Consider the following 15,505-nt stretch of genomic DNA (forward strand, 5'->3'; position numbering starts at 1 on the left):
GCATGTAAAGACATTTGTCTCTCAGTAAAAGAAGATCACCACTGACCAGAAAAAGAAAGAGAATCTTTTGCAAATGAAAATGCCCTGCAGTGTAACATTAGCAGAAGCTAGGTTAATTTAATTAATTTTGAATGGAGCCAATGTCCCACAGTAAAGATTCTCATTGCAGCACACCTCACTGTCTTAATTGCATTATTACACTCCAGTCCTGCCATGCAGGATATTAGAAAATCCTCTAGTTGATGAACAGGGCCACCAAACCCCATGACCTATCTGTTTCTTCTTTTGTTTTCTGTTTTTTAGATGGAAAAAAAGACATTGCCTCAGCAGGAAACTAAACTGTAAAGTTGGTTGTTTAAAAAGAAAAAGTGCAGCTTTAGGTTCCTCTTTGTCAGGTCCCAGTTCTACATGGTTGAGCACTCTAATCATTTTTTTTTACTTTGGAAAACTCTCTTTATTAACAGGATTACTGAAGAACTTTTGCAAATGTAGCCGAGTTCTGTTAGAAGGGCTTACCTCGGGGCTGTTTGGATTGCCTGAGCTCCGTTGAGGAAAGTCTGACTTCACCTCAGAGCCACGTCTGTGGCTTTTTGGCTCTTGTTGCCATGGCATTTCAGTTCAAGGAGAAGTTTGGAAAGAAAATTGAACAATATACTACACAAACAGTGCTTGATAATATTGTAGTACTTTCTCTATTATTTAATCATGTATTTGTTTTACTTTTCCTGCTTTTTTTCCTTTTACAGCTTTATAGGTATCACATCTGTTTTATGATACACTTGCTTTGATACTCTGCAGCCAATATAACAGACTGATTTAAGGGAAAGCAGGAAAAATCCATCCTAAAACACTTACATACTGTTAGGGAGTGGCTGATGATTTAACTTGATTTTTGGTTTGATTTTTCTGACTTCCTCTAATAACTGTTTCACTTTAAATGTTATGTTTTAGGCTCAGTTCACTAAACTATAAAGGAGCTTCTTTATACATAGTATTTCATGTTCAGCCTTCATTTGAGAGATATAGATCGCTGAATATGTTAAAACTCTCAATAATTCATAATGTTATGTTCTTATATTGTATAAGTGAGCCATTTATTGACTTAAAGTTTCATAAAAGAAAGATTTACGGTGAAGCTTGATGCCGGCGGTTTGTTGGTGGATATTATTATTTTTTGCCTGTAATTTGTAAAGGAAATAAGATTGATCAGATGTATAAATACTATCAGTGGTAACTTAAAGAAGTATGACAAGTTTCACTCTAAATATTTGGGAGAATATGTTAACTTTGCTGTTTCCACATAGAACCCAGAGCTTAATCAAAGAAAAATAACCCTCTGATTGTCCTCATAATTCATTTTTGGCAACAAAATGAAATTTCAACATTACAAAACAGCTCCAGAATACATTCCCAGACTGTTTGTATACTATACTACACTGCATTTTTAAGCACAGTACACTCAATTACACAAAACCAACAAAGCTTGTCAGCATTTAGTACGCAGTCCTCTTTTCCCTTCTCGACTCTGTTCACTCCTGTAAGTGGGGAAACCAGGGCAGCTGACAGAGGAGATGTAAAGCATGCCAGTGGCACCACTGCCCTTTGTAAACAGTCCATCTGTACCTACCCCTCCTATCCTCCACCCACCTCCCTGCCTGCCTCTTTGCTGCTCGAGCGCCCGCTAATTTGACCTCTTGAATAAGAAACGCACTGAAATAATCCTTTCCACCCCCTCCTCCTTCCTTCACAACAAGCCTTACCCTCTGCTATGCCAGCCATTTAAAATATGACTCAAGTCTTGAGGGATGCTCTGGCCGACTGGAGGGCAAACACATTAGTCTTAGTTGAGATACCGACCACTACGTGAACTGCCTGATATATTTAAAGCCAATTAGCAGTAAGGCTATGAAGAGCAGGTCTCCGTCCATCAGAGAGAGTACATAAGGAGAGGAAGGGAGGTAATGTTAAGGAGGGAATAGGGATGGCCTGGCGCATGGTCTAACTGATTTGTTGTTTGAAGAAATTAGATGAAAGTAAGATAGCTTTTCACTTCACTGAGATGGAGGCTGTATTGTAAAAATAAAATATGACAGGTTCTCTACATATGTAGACCTACACGATTAACCTTTTGCAATGTTTCAGGGAATAAAATGAAGACATTATAGAGCTACCAAAATCAGGTTAGACAGTAACTGAGAGCTTTGTTTGCACAAAAATGTTAGGGTCGATCAACTTATGCTCATCTTAATAGGGAAAAAAATCAAATGCATAGATTATTTCCAGATTAACAAACAACGCGCAATTACTGTGTAGTGCCATAATCTGCCGCTGTTGCCTGCAGTGGTCAGCTGTACATGTACATTTGGCTGCGTGGTGAAGGATTCCCAGGGACAAATACATTCACCCAGATCTTAGCAGCTGATTAAAATAGAAGTGCTGTTTTGTTATGCCAGGGACACACACACTCACACAAACACAAAGCAACGGATAGCCACACTGGCTCTCAGTGACACATAGACATTCTCTGCCACTGATAGTCACCAACATCCTTTCCCCCTTGTGTGTGTGTGCGCGTGTGTGCGTGCTGGCTCGAGCAGAATTTTTAATAACCTCTTTTGATTAGAATCCCCCTCCAGCGGCTTATTTAGGGCTGGATTTGGAGCGGGTTTAAAGGCCACTGCCCCCCGGGGGGCGCTCCATTGCTGTTCTCTGAATTCAGATACGATGTCCTTGACACCTCTGTATCCTGTTCCCATTTTGCACTATTTTTTGCTGCCGCAGCAACAGATGAGTAGCGGAGAGGTTGTGGGCCCCTTAAACCAGCTGTTAACCTGTGTCCCCCCCCCCCTCCTTTGCTCCACAGAGTCGCTCCAGGCAAGAAGACCCAGAGCAAGCTCGACTGAAACAGAAAGCTAAGGAGGTAAGCTGCAGCGGAGATCATTACCCTTGACATTTCCCCGACTCCAACGTATTAATTTTTCATGCCTCACTACATATGTAATGCCATTTAAAGTCGGACTTAAAAAAGTTTGAAGAATTATTCGCGCAGATTGAAGCCCAAGTGTGGAAAATGATTTTCTGTGCACCCAAGACACCCTCCACTTCTTCCACTCCTCTTCTTTTTTCTTCTCCTCATCTGTGTCGTCTCACAGCAGTGTAAATTTTGACTAATTGCTTTTCATCGGGCCCGCTGTCTTTCGGTAGATGGTGTCCTTTATTTACTGTTAATTTCTCAACTCACTTTTGGCACATCTGTATCTCATCTTAAAAGTACATTTGTATTCATTTTATGTAAATTTTGTTGCCACATAAAAGTGCGATTATCTTAGCCTACACAGTGCAACAGAATTTATAGTGAGAGAGCAAAATGGATTAACTTTTTATATCTGTTTGTAAATTAGTCCAGTTGCAGCGATGCATAGTTCAGCAAAAGCATAAAAGTATATGATGAATGAGGTTTTAAGATGTACCAGTTCATGGTCTGCAATAACTTTTCCTAGTAAAAAGTAGTAAAAAGAGTTATTTCCTTTTCCAACACGCAAAGGCATAACACTTAGCTCTGCAAACTGGGAAGTGTTTAAACTGGTATAGTGCATTTCTTTTCTGTACAACGGGGGCGCTTCATCTCAAGTGCAGGTCTTGTATAAAATGAATTCCCAGTGGAGCTCAGGAAGTAGACCACACCGTGTTTTAGTGGATGGTTAATGTTGTTTACGCAAAGGAAAAGGAAATAGCACTTTCACAGCGGAAGTTTGCCTTTTTAATTTTTTGTTTTTTTGTTTTGTCTTGTTTTTTTGTTTACACCCGAATAACTTCACTGGGTGCTTTCAGTCCTTGGCTTGCTAACAAAGATCAAGAGGCCTGTGTGGAGCTTCCATTGAAAAGTCTGAGTAGGCAGGAGGATAAAACGAGCAGCATTCACCTGTTGTTGTTGTTGATGTAGAATGTAAGGAGCACACAGGGTTTTGTCTAACTTGCTTACTCTTTTAAAGCAAGCCTTTTGTTTATTTAAGTAAAGTTTACTGAGCATGCATGCACTTTTTTGACTTGCACCATCATTTATACTCACACAGTTCTACACTTTTGGCCACTTATATTAAGAATTAATTGCATCTATCTCGTTCAACGGAAACTCTTGTATTGTTGTTTGGCCAGAATATTTAATTTTAGGATGTACTTAGCCAGAGTGTGATATTGAACTTGTGACCTTAAAGTGACAAGTGCACTTACCACAGGCTGCTTGCGGCACTCTGTCGTTTCTCTTCTTCTCTTCCGGACATTTCTTTCTAGCAACAGTGAGCCCTGCTGCAGTTTAGAACATTCACACTAGATCTCAGCCTTCCCATAAGCCCCACATATGCAAATGAAGCAGCGTAATAGGCAGCGCGATAGGTTTGCCCCAGGGGCCATGTGATCAAAGTGGATCTCCTCCCTGTTAAGTGGCAGTCCGCTCGTCATCTGGATACGGCCAGATTAGTGCCTCGTGAGGAGATGCCGCGTGCATGTATGCACATTTTCATTTTCATCTGGAATTTTAAGAAGGTGGTTTGGAAATTGTTACTTTATGTAATGCTTTCTCCCGCTAGATAGAGACGAGGAAAACTCACCAACCCCTCCAACTGCCCCCACCCCCCACATACACACACACATTCAGCTCCCCTTTTCCACCCTCCCTCACCTCTTTCTTTTTTGCTTAATGGCCGTCGTTTCTCAGCCCCTGTGCCTCTCCAGTTTTCATCACCTGACTGGCTCAAGGGGACAGAGCTGGCTGTTTGTGTCACTGCAGAGTCTGTCGGCAGCTCACACATCTGCGCAAATTTCATCAGGATAATGAGCCCGAGCTACTCTTCCAGGCGACGGGCAGAGGAGCCGACTCTCTTTAAGCCCTTCTCCCTGATCACACACGCACACACGCACACACACACACACACACACACACACACACACAGTCTAACACATATGCACACGCACACACACAACCACTACCACCAAACAGTCATCATTTTGGGGAGATGGAATTACAGAGTGTTATATACTCGAACCAAGTGTTGGCATGTAAATTGAGCTGGCGCATGATTTGTTTTTAAAAAGGCAGGTACATTGTGCTGTGAAACTACTTTTGCAGACCTGAATCAGTGCTGGAGCCTGACAGCCAGGTGTTAACCATGACTCGCAAATAAATTGTATGAATTGAAATGCTCAGGCTGAATGTCTAGTTAAGTCAGTTTTAAAATCACACATTTGCCTTATAGAGTTTGATACATATATAAAACAACTGCGTCATCTTACCCTCATTTAAACTATTAAAGAATTGTAATAGGTGGGATACTGGTGTTGTGGCCCACTTGGGGCCTTTCTGGATTTTGCATGTTCTCCTTGTGTCCCACCCAGCTAATAGGTTGGTTAAGCAGGAGAAAATAGATGGATGTATATTTAATATGTATTCATCAAGTTTTACAATAACCAGAGATAACATTTTTGACTCCTGTTGAAGCCAAAGAAATTAATTGTTTTTAACTACACAACATTGTCTCTGCTGATAGTCCATATTTAGCTTCCCAGCATGCACCTGTCTTTTTTGCCCCACATAGTATCTTTGCCTGAGGACCCCACTTACCTTCAACCCGACGAGTGGGCATCACACCCTGATTAGTGCCATGATTAGACCAGAGCTTTCACATGTACCAAAGAAATGTTAGAAATTAATAAGCAGATTGCTGGGACATTTATTAAATGCTCTCTAATTGATGAACCATTTCTGTTTTGAACAGTCCACGAGCTTTCTGCTGGCCAAAACACTAACTTTGTTCAGACTGTCTCATAATTTAGGCACTTTGTTCTTAAGTTTACAGAGACTAGATCTGTGTTTCTAAGGGGATAAAACCTCCTCTTTTTAATTATGCAACAATCTTTTCCTCCAGCCCGAACCTTAGGACAGACTTAGCTTCACTAAAAAAAAAAAAAAAGAAAAGAAAAGAATGCCAGAATACAAAAGAAATACAGCGTTCTATTCGGCATGGGTTGTAATGAACATCTTATGCTCTAGGTGTTTCCAGCTGAGCTGCAGGATTTTAGTTTTGTATATTGATGTAGCTAATCCTGTGATTGTGCTTATGTATATACACCAGCAACCTGAAGCTCAACCTCGTCACCAGCAGTTTAGTCTGGTCAGATAGTTGTTGGCAGAGGTTTTGTGTGCGATAGGCTTAGCACTTCTGTTTCCTCTATTCACTACCATTTGGCCGAAAGGTCAGATGGGCTATTTCAGAAATGCCCCCAGTAAAAATCAATCGGCAAATCGTGGAGCTCAGTTCCTGTTTGTTTTTGTTGTTGGTGGGTCTGTGTGTTCTGTCTGTTCCATCACTGAGGCAGGGAGCCAAGCAATGCCTGATCATTGAAAGTGAGAGAATAAGCGAGAGAGAAGAGAGAGAGAAAGGAGGAGACAGAGAGACAGAGACAAAGAGATGGAGAGAAAAGGATACTGGGGGTGAGGGTGGGGGCAGTGGCGAGATAGAGAGGGAGTTAAGGCCAGTGGAGATACATCACAATGTCAGAAACACAGACACACTGCAGCCACAGATTCATCATCACAACCGCGTCTGCAGGCACAACTGGATGCAGGAAACGAGTGAAGTGGAGAAGAGGTGTGGAGAGAGGACAGGACAAGAGAGACGAGGGAAGAGAAAAAAGACAAATTGGCTACTACAGCTGGCCAAAAGCCGGCCAAAAGCTCCTGTTTGAGTTTGTTCGACCCCGAAAGCAAATAAAGCCACGAACAGTAATATTTCCACAATATGGCACAGTTCATATAAGTTGATTAAAAACTGTCACTAAAGCATTATGCAGTACCTACTCAGCTTCCACTACGATTCAAATTGGACAAATGATAATCATAATAATACCAGCTGACTTGGGATGAAATTGATTTTACAGCTGTGCAGCTACAGGTAATTTTTCCCTGAACTGGTACATTGGGGAGAAAGTTAATAACTCAAGTGCCACCTGATCATACTTGGCAATTGGTTCATAAGTAGGCTTGTAATGGTGTGTAGTGTGACTCTTTAGTGTATGTCCTACATAGGTTTCTAATAGAGTCTCAAAGGGTTTTTTGTTTTGTTTTGTTTTAAATGGACAGATCCACATGTGTTCTAGTACATGTTGTTAAAAAATGTTGTTTTTAACTTGTGTTCCTTGAAGCAGAGAACAGTGTAGGCACATATTTTATGGGATACAGCATGCATCAAGTCAGATGACCTGTGCCATCTGTATGTGAGGCCACACCTGTACATATGTACATCACTTCTAAGGGTTCATTGCAGTTGTCTGTCTTCACCAAGCCCAGTTCCACAGCAGGTCCATTATTTGCTGTACCTTGTGCCTCTCTTTAAGTTAGTTAATCTAGCACAATACATATTGGATATGGATTCAAGACTCACAGAGAAACCTCATGCTTCAGCTGAGCTACAAGCACAGTAGTGCAGGTAGGATATATCGCCTAGTGAGCTGTCACATACACATGGTGGAACCAAAGACAAGGTTTGCAATGATAACCAACAGACTGCAACAAGATGCAAGTTTCTATCCCTTTCAACAGAATCGATGACGTTGCATTAGCCTTGATCGAAATGGCGCTATCTGTGAGTGAGGTAAAGGAAGACCTTTGTGACTGTAAGCCTTTGAGAAAGTCTTTACTATGCTATTATATTTATGAATGCTTAAGTTTTTGTTAATTGATATTTATTCAAGTCATTATTAACATTTTTTAAATAAATAAAGAAAAAAGAAGTTATATGAAGAAATAAATGTTGACAATCAAGAATTCAAACAACACATCACCAACGTGCTGTTTAGATAGAGATTTACTTCTGGGGATAAAAATCCACAATCTCCAACAGCAAATAACGTAATCTTGGCAATCCAAGGGGAAATTCGAATCCAAGAATAAAATATGGAGGTTGCCCACCTCCTTTGTGGAAGTGAGAAGCAGTGGAGTTTTATATGAAAAAATATCCATAAAAATCTTATCTTGAACAAAAACAATTATAGGGAGTTAAAAACATATGTTTGTAATGACGAGTTTGTGTGCAAAACACAAAACCGATGTTTCTGTTTTAAAAATGAGCTTAAAAAAAAGCTTTATTTTCAATTTAACCAGCCAGTACACCCATTTAAGAAGAGCAGAACCACCTAGCCTTATTCTTTCAGACCCAACATCATAGGCAGAAATACCCACTTGCGAAAGACTTAATTGACAGAATGTCTTCAAAAGGCAATGAAAAAAGTCTTTTACACCACTGCTTGAATGAGTGCCTTTTATAAAATAAATGTTATTTAGAAAGACGAATTATGGCTACATAAGGAGCAAGTAGTTGATTGTTCACAGCACACTTCAAAGCTATTAAAGAGGCTCCCTCCCGGTAAGCGTGAAGTCATCCACATTCCCCAATATAGAGTAAGAGATGAGAGCCAGGGCTTTGCTACCAGGTTTCATCCTCTGATAAACTGGCTATCTCCTACTGTGGCTGGTTAGCACTCTCAAAGGGCTCCGGGTCAAATAACCCCTCAATATACTCCATGTGGTCAGCCCACTTACCAGCAAGGACTTCATCCCAAAGCTCCTCAGTGTTGGACTCAGACTTTTCTCAACATCTTGAGAAATATGACATGCATTTTCCAGGATTAAATACTGAAGCTGAGGACCAGTCTGATGCTCAGCTGGCTCTCCTATTGTGCATAATCCCCAGACTGGACATACCTTGTCCTGAATCTTGGTGTTCAAAGATAAACAGTATTGGAAGACTCCGGCTTCGGCTTTGTGATCTTACTCAAACATGATGATGGCGACTTCAAAAAAACAAAATAAAAAATTGTGCTCTGTGGGCAGCCAGACTCACTACTTGTAGCTTGCAAGTCCAACCCTGTGGAGGAATAATAGAATAGCATAAAAACAAATTTAACTATGTTTTCCAGGAAGTGCTTCACATTTGTCATCACTAGTCATGTACTTTAGGGCAGCGGTCCCCAACCCCCAGGCCTCGGACCGGTACCGGTCCGTGAGTCGTTTGGTACTGGGCCGCAAGAGTTGAGGCTCAGGTGTGAAATGGTAAATGGCCTGCATTTGTATAGCGCTTTTACTCAGTCCCTAAGGACCCCAAAGCGCTTTACACTACATTCCGTCATTCACCCATTCACACACACATTCACACACTGGCAATGGAAAGCTACGTTGTAGCCACAGCTGCCCTGGGGCGCACTGACAGAGGTGAGGCTGCCGGACACTGGCGCCACTGGGCGCCACAAAATGTATGAAAAAATGTATGGTTTTCAGGGTTTTTATCAGTTTTCAGCGTTATTTTGTTATCGTTTTTATCGTTAACTCGCTTTTCCTGGGTCTTTTCACGTGTGTTATGAATAAATCTTCTTTTTTTCGGTACCGGTACTAGTTTTATTTTGTTGTATTTATCCGCGACACCTTAAAGGCCGGTCCGTGAAAATATTGTCGGGCATAAACCGGTCCGTGGTGCAAAAAAGGTTGGGGACCGCTGCTTTAGGGTCTGAATATAGGATGTTTTCAGACAGGTGTCAAGGTTCTGTGATATCCCATAGAGAGTGAATCTGGATTTACCCTTAGTCGAACAAGTGTTTCAAAGATCCTAAAAAGAAAAAAACAAACAAAAACTTAGATATTGACTTGCCATCACATGGTTGTATTCTTCTCTAAATTGAAAAGAGATCTATATACATCTTAAAAATGATTTCCCAGCATTTTATGCTTTTATTAGACAGTTGATGTTGTTAATAATACAAAAACAAATAAGTGGGGCATTAGTCAAAGCTGTTTGGCTGGGAAGTTGAGGGAGCTCATGGTTTAACACTTAAGCCACTGAGGTCTTAATTTTAGGTGTTTTTGCTAAGATGCTTGGACAACTGCAGACGTGAAGCTTGTGTGCTGTTGGAAAAGAGAGATGCACAAAGGGAAATTAACACCACAGAAAGCACTAAAACTACAGAAGAAACTACTAAAAGTGAACATTCAGCACATTTTCAGCACTCTGATTCAAATTCTTTTAGTTTCCACAGCAGAACTCTGTGGTGAGATTTAGTAACAGGGTGTTTCTTGAAAGCAGCGGGGGGCTTTAGTCAAGCTTCCCTGGATAAATAAAGGTTAAAAAATGGTTAACACAGTCTGTCTCCCACTGCCAGCCCAATCACTGGCAGACCTTTAGATGATGTGGGAGGGAGCGTAAGGGAGTACATGGTCTTCTCCTCTCCTCTTCTCTCTTCTCATTCTTTTTCCATTCTTCCACATTACCATGCCCTTGCAGCAACACTCCACTTCTAGCTTAGAGTGATTCCAGAAGACTTGTGTGAAACCGAGAGCTCTCCAATGGGAATCTCAAAGGTTTTTGTTAGAATAATTTTCCTCAAATATTTTTTCTTCTTCAGGCATTGAGAGATTTTTTTTTTTTGCCCATTTGACGCAGCAGCATTGCTTGAAATGTCTTGAACCTCTACCAAATTAATTCTGCTCTTGCTCAACTTTGAACCTTGCATGGCTCCAATTAAAAGCCTGCAGGTATATATCCTTCCTGAGGTGCAAACATATATGTTAGAGTCTGAATTCACTTAGACCACTATTCACGTGAGATATGCAGAGCCTTTTTCAAAGGAATATACTTTACCCATACATTGCCTATATTCTCAAGAACTGTTTGCATTAATGTTTTGTGTTATTTAGATCGTACCCGTTTGTTCAGCCAGTCCTTAATACACATATACATGTGTTTGACTGGCCTTGCCTTCGCCACAAGTGACCAGGTCGTGGCGAAACTGGAATCCACCCACACTATGAACCCCATCAGCTGCAGCCTCACACTTCTCTGTCAGAAGACGATGTAACAGCCCCTTGCTTTTTATTAGGCCAGTTATATCTCCGAGTTCATAGGCTCTCATCCTCTGGCCCTCCTCAAACTGCTCTGCTCAAAGGAGCGCTGTCCCCCATTAGGTAAGCCCCAGGGCAAAGGCCTGCTACCCTCCTCCACATTTGCTCCCTCTCCATGCTGACTTTCAAAGAGAATTCCTGCTGTTATGCGTGTCCCAATTCATAGTTATTATATTCTTGTCTTCTAGCCTTACAGATACACAATACATTCATTTCACTTGAGCAGCAGCCATCGTGGTCAACTTGCACAATCATGGTTACAGGAACATGCATGTGTGCTTCTTGAGTATATTTTATATATTAGGTTCTTTTTATAAATTCATTTTTCTAAAAAGAATAAATTTAACAAGAGTGCTTTTAATCTAATATGTTTTCAACTTGATTTCAATTATTTTTCTGAAAGATCACGAAACAGGTTAAGATGGATAATTTAATTATCACATAAGAAAGGTCTGTTTTGTAGGTCCTCCAGATATGCAGGCTACTTAATAGTACACTGTAACCTTATTTTTTATTTGTTGCTTTGTTGTCTGTAGTTCCAACTTCAGTTTTTTTTCTTCACCTCAAGACATATTACATGAAAAAAAAAATAGAAACAGGCTTTAAAAGTACCTTTGGTGTTCCTGTGTGTTTTCGAATATTACAAAGTGCTGTAATGAGAAGGAAAACAACAAAAAAAGGAGATTTTTTTTTTTGCCTCAGAGGGTGATAGCGACTCGTCTAGTTGCTGTACAAGCCTGTAGGTTCACTTTTCTCTTTGTGCGCCGGAGCACTCCTTGGGACTCAAGCGACAAGGGAATTGGGCATGCTGAGCTATGCTGAGCTATGCTGGTGGCGAGGTGCCAGCCTCCTTTGCCTGGGATATAAGTGAGAGGGAAGCAGGAGGCAGGACATGTTTCAATTAGGCAACAAACACCGCACACAGAGGATAGGAGAGGGGAAAAAATAGCTTGCCCACATCAGCTACCTTCTCCCTCCTGACCTTTCCCAAAAATACACTTCCCTGAACTGCTGTGCCCCACCTTTCTCTTTTTTCTCATTTAAAATCTAAAGAGTCATTTTTGTGGAAATCTTATGGGAAGGACAGTAGCGGGGGTCTTTGAGAGGTGATGCTAAGTGTGCCAGCTCGGCCTGCATGTTTCCATTAGATTGTCATGTTGGCTAATTAGAGAGCGGCAGCATGATTCACCTTGTTAATTAGGAGGACTTGCACACCATGTGCCTAGGGGCGGTGTGGGGAAGAAGAGCCCAGCCTCAGAGCCTCCTAGTCGCCTGCTGCATATGAAGATTCCCCTTCTCATCTACCTTCCTTTCACTCCTTTTTTTGATTTGGAAATGAATAAATCATTGAGATCGTCCTCTCTCGGAGTGTGAATATCTGAGTTCTCATCTTTTCCTGGATGCAAATGAGGCGTGATCAATAGAAGGTGACGAGCGGCAAATCTAAATGTTAAAAAAAGAGAGCAAGACATGGAGAGAGAAGATTGCTAGACGAAGCACAGCAGCATAGAACGAGACAAAGCGAGAGAACATTTAAAGTAGGAAATTTTCCCTTAGATAAGCAGTATTTTTAATGATCACTCCTCTTCCCCTGTCGCTCCGGTGTAACACTGTCAGAATCTGCTTAACACTGATTTCTGGCTCCTTCATTAAACACCGTTCCTTGGCGAAATGTGTCGTGCAAATGTTATTATTTATAGAAGCATTACTTACTCCAAAGTAAAGGCACGAAGTCTGTAAGACACATTCAATTTATTCATGTATTTCATGCAGTCTCCCTTTATACATTTTAATTCCAGCAAATAAGTTGCATATGAAGAAGAACCACAGGGCTGTGATAGTGACACTCACATAATGACCTTAGCTCCAGGGACAACTGAGGGCTCTAAATAATTGGTCCTTCGCCCTGGAAGGACTTCAGACATACTCAACTTCAGAGGAAATGGAACACACTGCACTAAGACTATTAGATCTTGCACATTTTGCTCCATAGGTAAAACACCACAATCACAATTTATGTGCAAAGAATTTATGATGAAACTGAATTTCAAAACAGTTTATGTTGCTTTGTCATTACATTTTTAACTTTGGGTGATTTATTATCTATTTTATCTGTCTATATTATCTATTGCCTGTCTATTCAGAAAGACTAGTATCTGCACTGAAGTGCAAATCCAAAGTTTTAAGTGCCGTATATAATGTGTCACAACATATTAGTAATGCACACTGAATATCGCATAGTTTAACTTTAAGAGTTATAAATATTATAAATCTTTAAATATAAATTCAATATAATAATAATAGAAAATATTTTATGGCGTTCTCCTATTTGCAGTTCAGTTTGTCTAATGAAGCCAAACATGTCTCTATCCACACTTGCCTACATTAGCAGGTCGTGGCTCAACTCGTCTCTTTGTAGTGTATGAGTGCAGATGGAGAAGGGAAACCTGATTGGTTACTGCAAATGGCCCCTCTGCCTGCAGCAAACTAACTGCCAGGCACTTCACATGAAGAAAGGCCTCAAGATGCGGCTCACAGATGTTCACGTAATGTCGGCCATGTGGGTGTCAGGTGAATGAGTTGCATGGATTACAGACATACATAAAAAACATACATAAAATGTCAACACACACACACACTCTTATGTTAGTGGGAAACTTAGACAAATGAACACGCAATGTTACAAATACCTGAATTTTATTAAGCCTTTATGGCTTAATTAAGAGCCTTTATTAAGAAACCAAACAAACAAAAAATCTATTATTCGAATTCATGCTAAAGAAAAGACATTGCCTTTGCATCAGATTAATTCATTCATATGAAATGAATATAATATAATCAAAAATATTTAATGTGCACATATCCTTTTTTCTGTTTTGTATTAATTATTAATAATTAAATACTAAATAAACATCAGTCTGTCAGACCTACACTGCTATGCACAGTTACATACAGACATGCAATAGTTTCCCAGTGATAATATCTGCATTGATTTAGCAGAGATTTTTTCTTTCATGCAAATATTACAAAATACCAAACCATTCTTATGAACAATCAAAAGTTATTACTTTTCTTTAACCTTATATTAATTTTATTATTACTTCATTAATAAATAATACAAAATAGTGTCATCTACACAAGGTCACATGACAGTCTAACAGAATGTTACAAATTTCAGAAATTACATCTAACATTGTCGTGTAAGACTGACACTGCAATCCCTGGAACCACACTGCCAGTGAAGCTAAAAACGAAAACCTTATTGTGTTTACTTACGGTTCCATTAAAAAATAATAAATATAGTTTTTTATAACTACATTTTGCATGCATTTGATTATGTCCTGGTCCTGTGGATGTAATATACTTGAAGCTGTATAATATATCCACAAGTGTATTAGAAGCAGACCATAGACTGTTTCTGTAAATCCGTGCGCAGACTTTTTATCTTTTTACAATTAGTGAGTTGACACACTGCCAGTTAAAGCCTTCCTGCCTGTCTCTTAAACTGCTGGCATTGACTACTGTTATCATTAATTTAACACTTTTTATGTAGTCAGCATCAGATGACTTATTTTTAATGCTGGCAATTTGGCTGTATTTTAAGAAAAAAGTGATGCACTTTAAATTGATTGAGACTGGGTAGTTTAAAAGAGCAAAAGACAATATGCTGTGGTTGTAGTATTTTGGTACACTTTTGTCTCAAACTTTTTTACACTATTAGAAGATAAAGAATGAATGTAGAAACTGCAAAACAGCGACGTTTGTACCCATCGCTGTTTAAAAAATGTTTGCACCAGGGGCCTTGGGTCCAAGAAAGACATTCACCAAATACCACATATGCTTTGTCTATATAGTAAAAAGCTGCCTGCTTTGTTGTATTGGATCAAAGCTTTTGAGGGGTGTTTGGAGGGGGTGTTAGGACAGACACTAACTGAAAACCCAAAAACCCATGATCTTCCTTATACACTATATTGTGGGCTTTGCAGGGCGAACAGCCCTTTAGCTTCCTTCATAGCCCTGTAGCTGCTTGTGACGTCAAGCAGAGCATGTTCTGCTCTAGCAAGGACATCTGTCTGTAAGCGTCTGGAGGGCCGCAAGCAGTCCTCCAGGCCAGGAGCAGGGGGAGAGGAGAGAAAAGACTTTGTTAAAAACAGCAGAGATGGAAAACGGCAGGTTGGCCATCATGGCTCCTACAGCTTATCCTCCTCTTCACTCCAAGCGTGTCAGACCGCTCTAAGGTTCTTTCTGTATTTTAGACATTTTTGCATCATAAGGGGGGCATACTGCTCTTTCTTCTGTGATAAGAAAAACCCATGTTATTTCTTACTTACGTCTTGACAGATAGTTTAACGAATCTATTAAGGGCGCAGAGCTCGAGTTAACTTGTAAATAATTCATGATGTTGGGAAGCAGGTGACTGAAAAGAACAAAAAACAGTACAGTTGATCACAGATCAAATCAAGAGGATTTTCCTATTTTTTTGCTATTAAAAATATGAGTAATAAAATACGTGAACTTCATAAATTTTAAACATGCTTATACAACAGGTTTCTTCTTATCCTG

General features: G+C 40.1%; 1 protein-coding gene across 3 annotated transcripts in view; it reads left to right on the top strand.

Annotated features, from left to right (window-relative positions):
• Window positions 1-15,505, top strand: part of LOC146526073 (transcription initiation factor TFIID subunit 4) — a 99,303-nt gene that overhangs the window by 50,656 nt on the left and 33,142 nt on the right. For all 3 annotated transcript variants that reach the window (XR_014875075.1, XM_085166205.1, XM_085166217.1), the window contains one exon: window positions 2,864-2,920. Coding sequence is in view for 2 of the 3 variants with exons in the window: in XM_085166205.1 (XP_085022331.1) it covers window positions 2,864-2,920 (57 nt within the window). In the remaining variant the exon portion in view is untranslated. The remainder of the gene's footprint in view (window positions 1-2,863; window positions 2,921-15,505) is intronic.

Source organism: Neolamprologus multifasciatus, chromosome 1, assembly GCF_963576455.1.
Source record: "Neolamprologus multifasciatus chromosome 1, fNeoMul1.2, whole genome shotgun sequence".
In the NCBI taxonomy this organism is placed as follows: Eukaryota; Metazoa; Chordata; class Actinopteri; order Cichliformes; family Cichlidae; genus Neolamprologus; species Neolamprologus multifasciatus.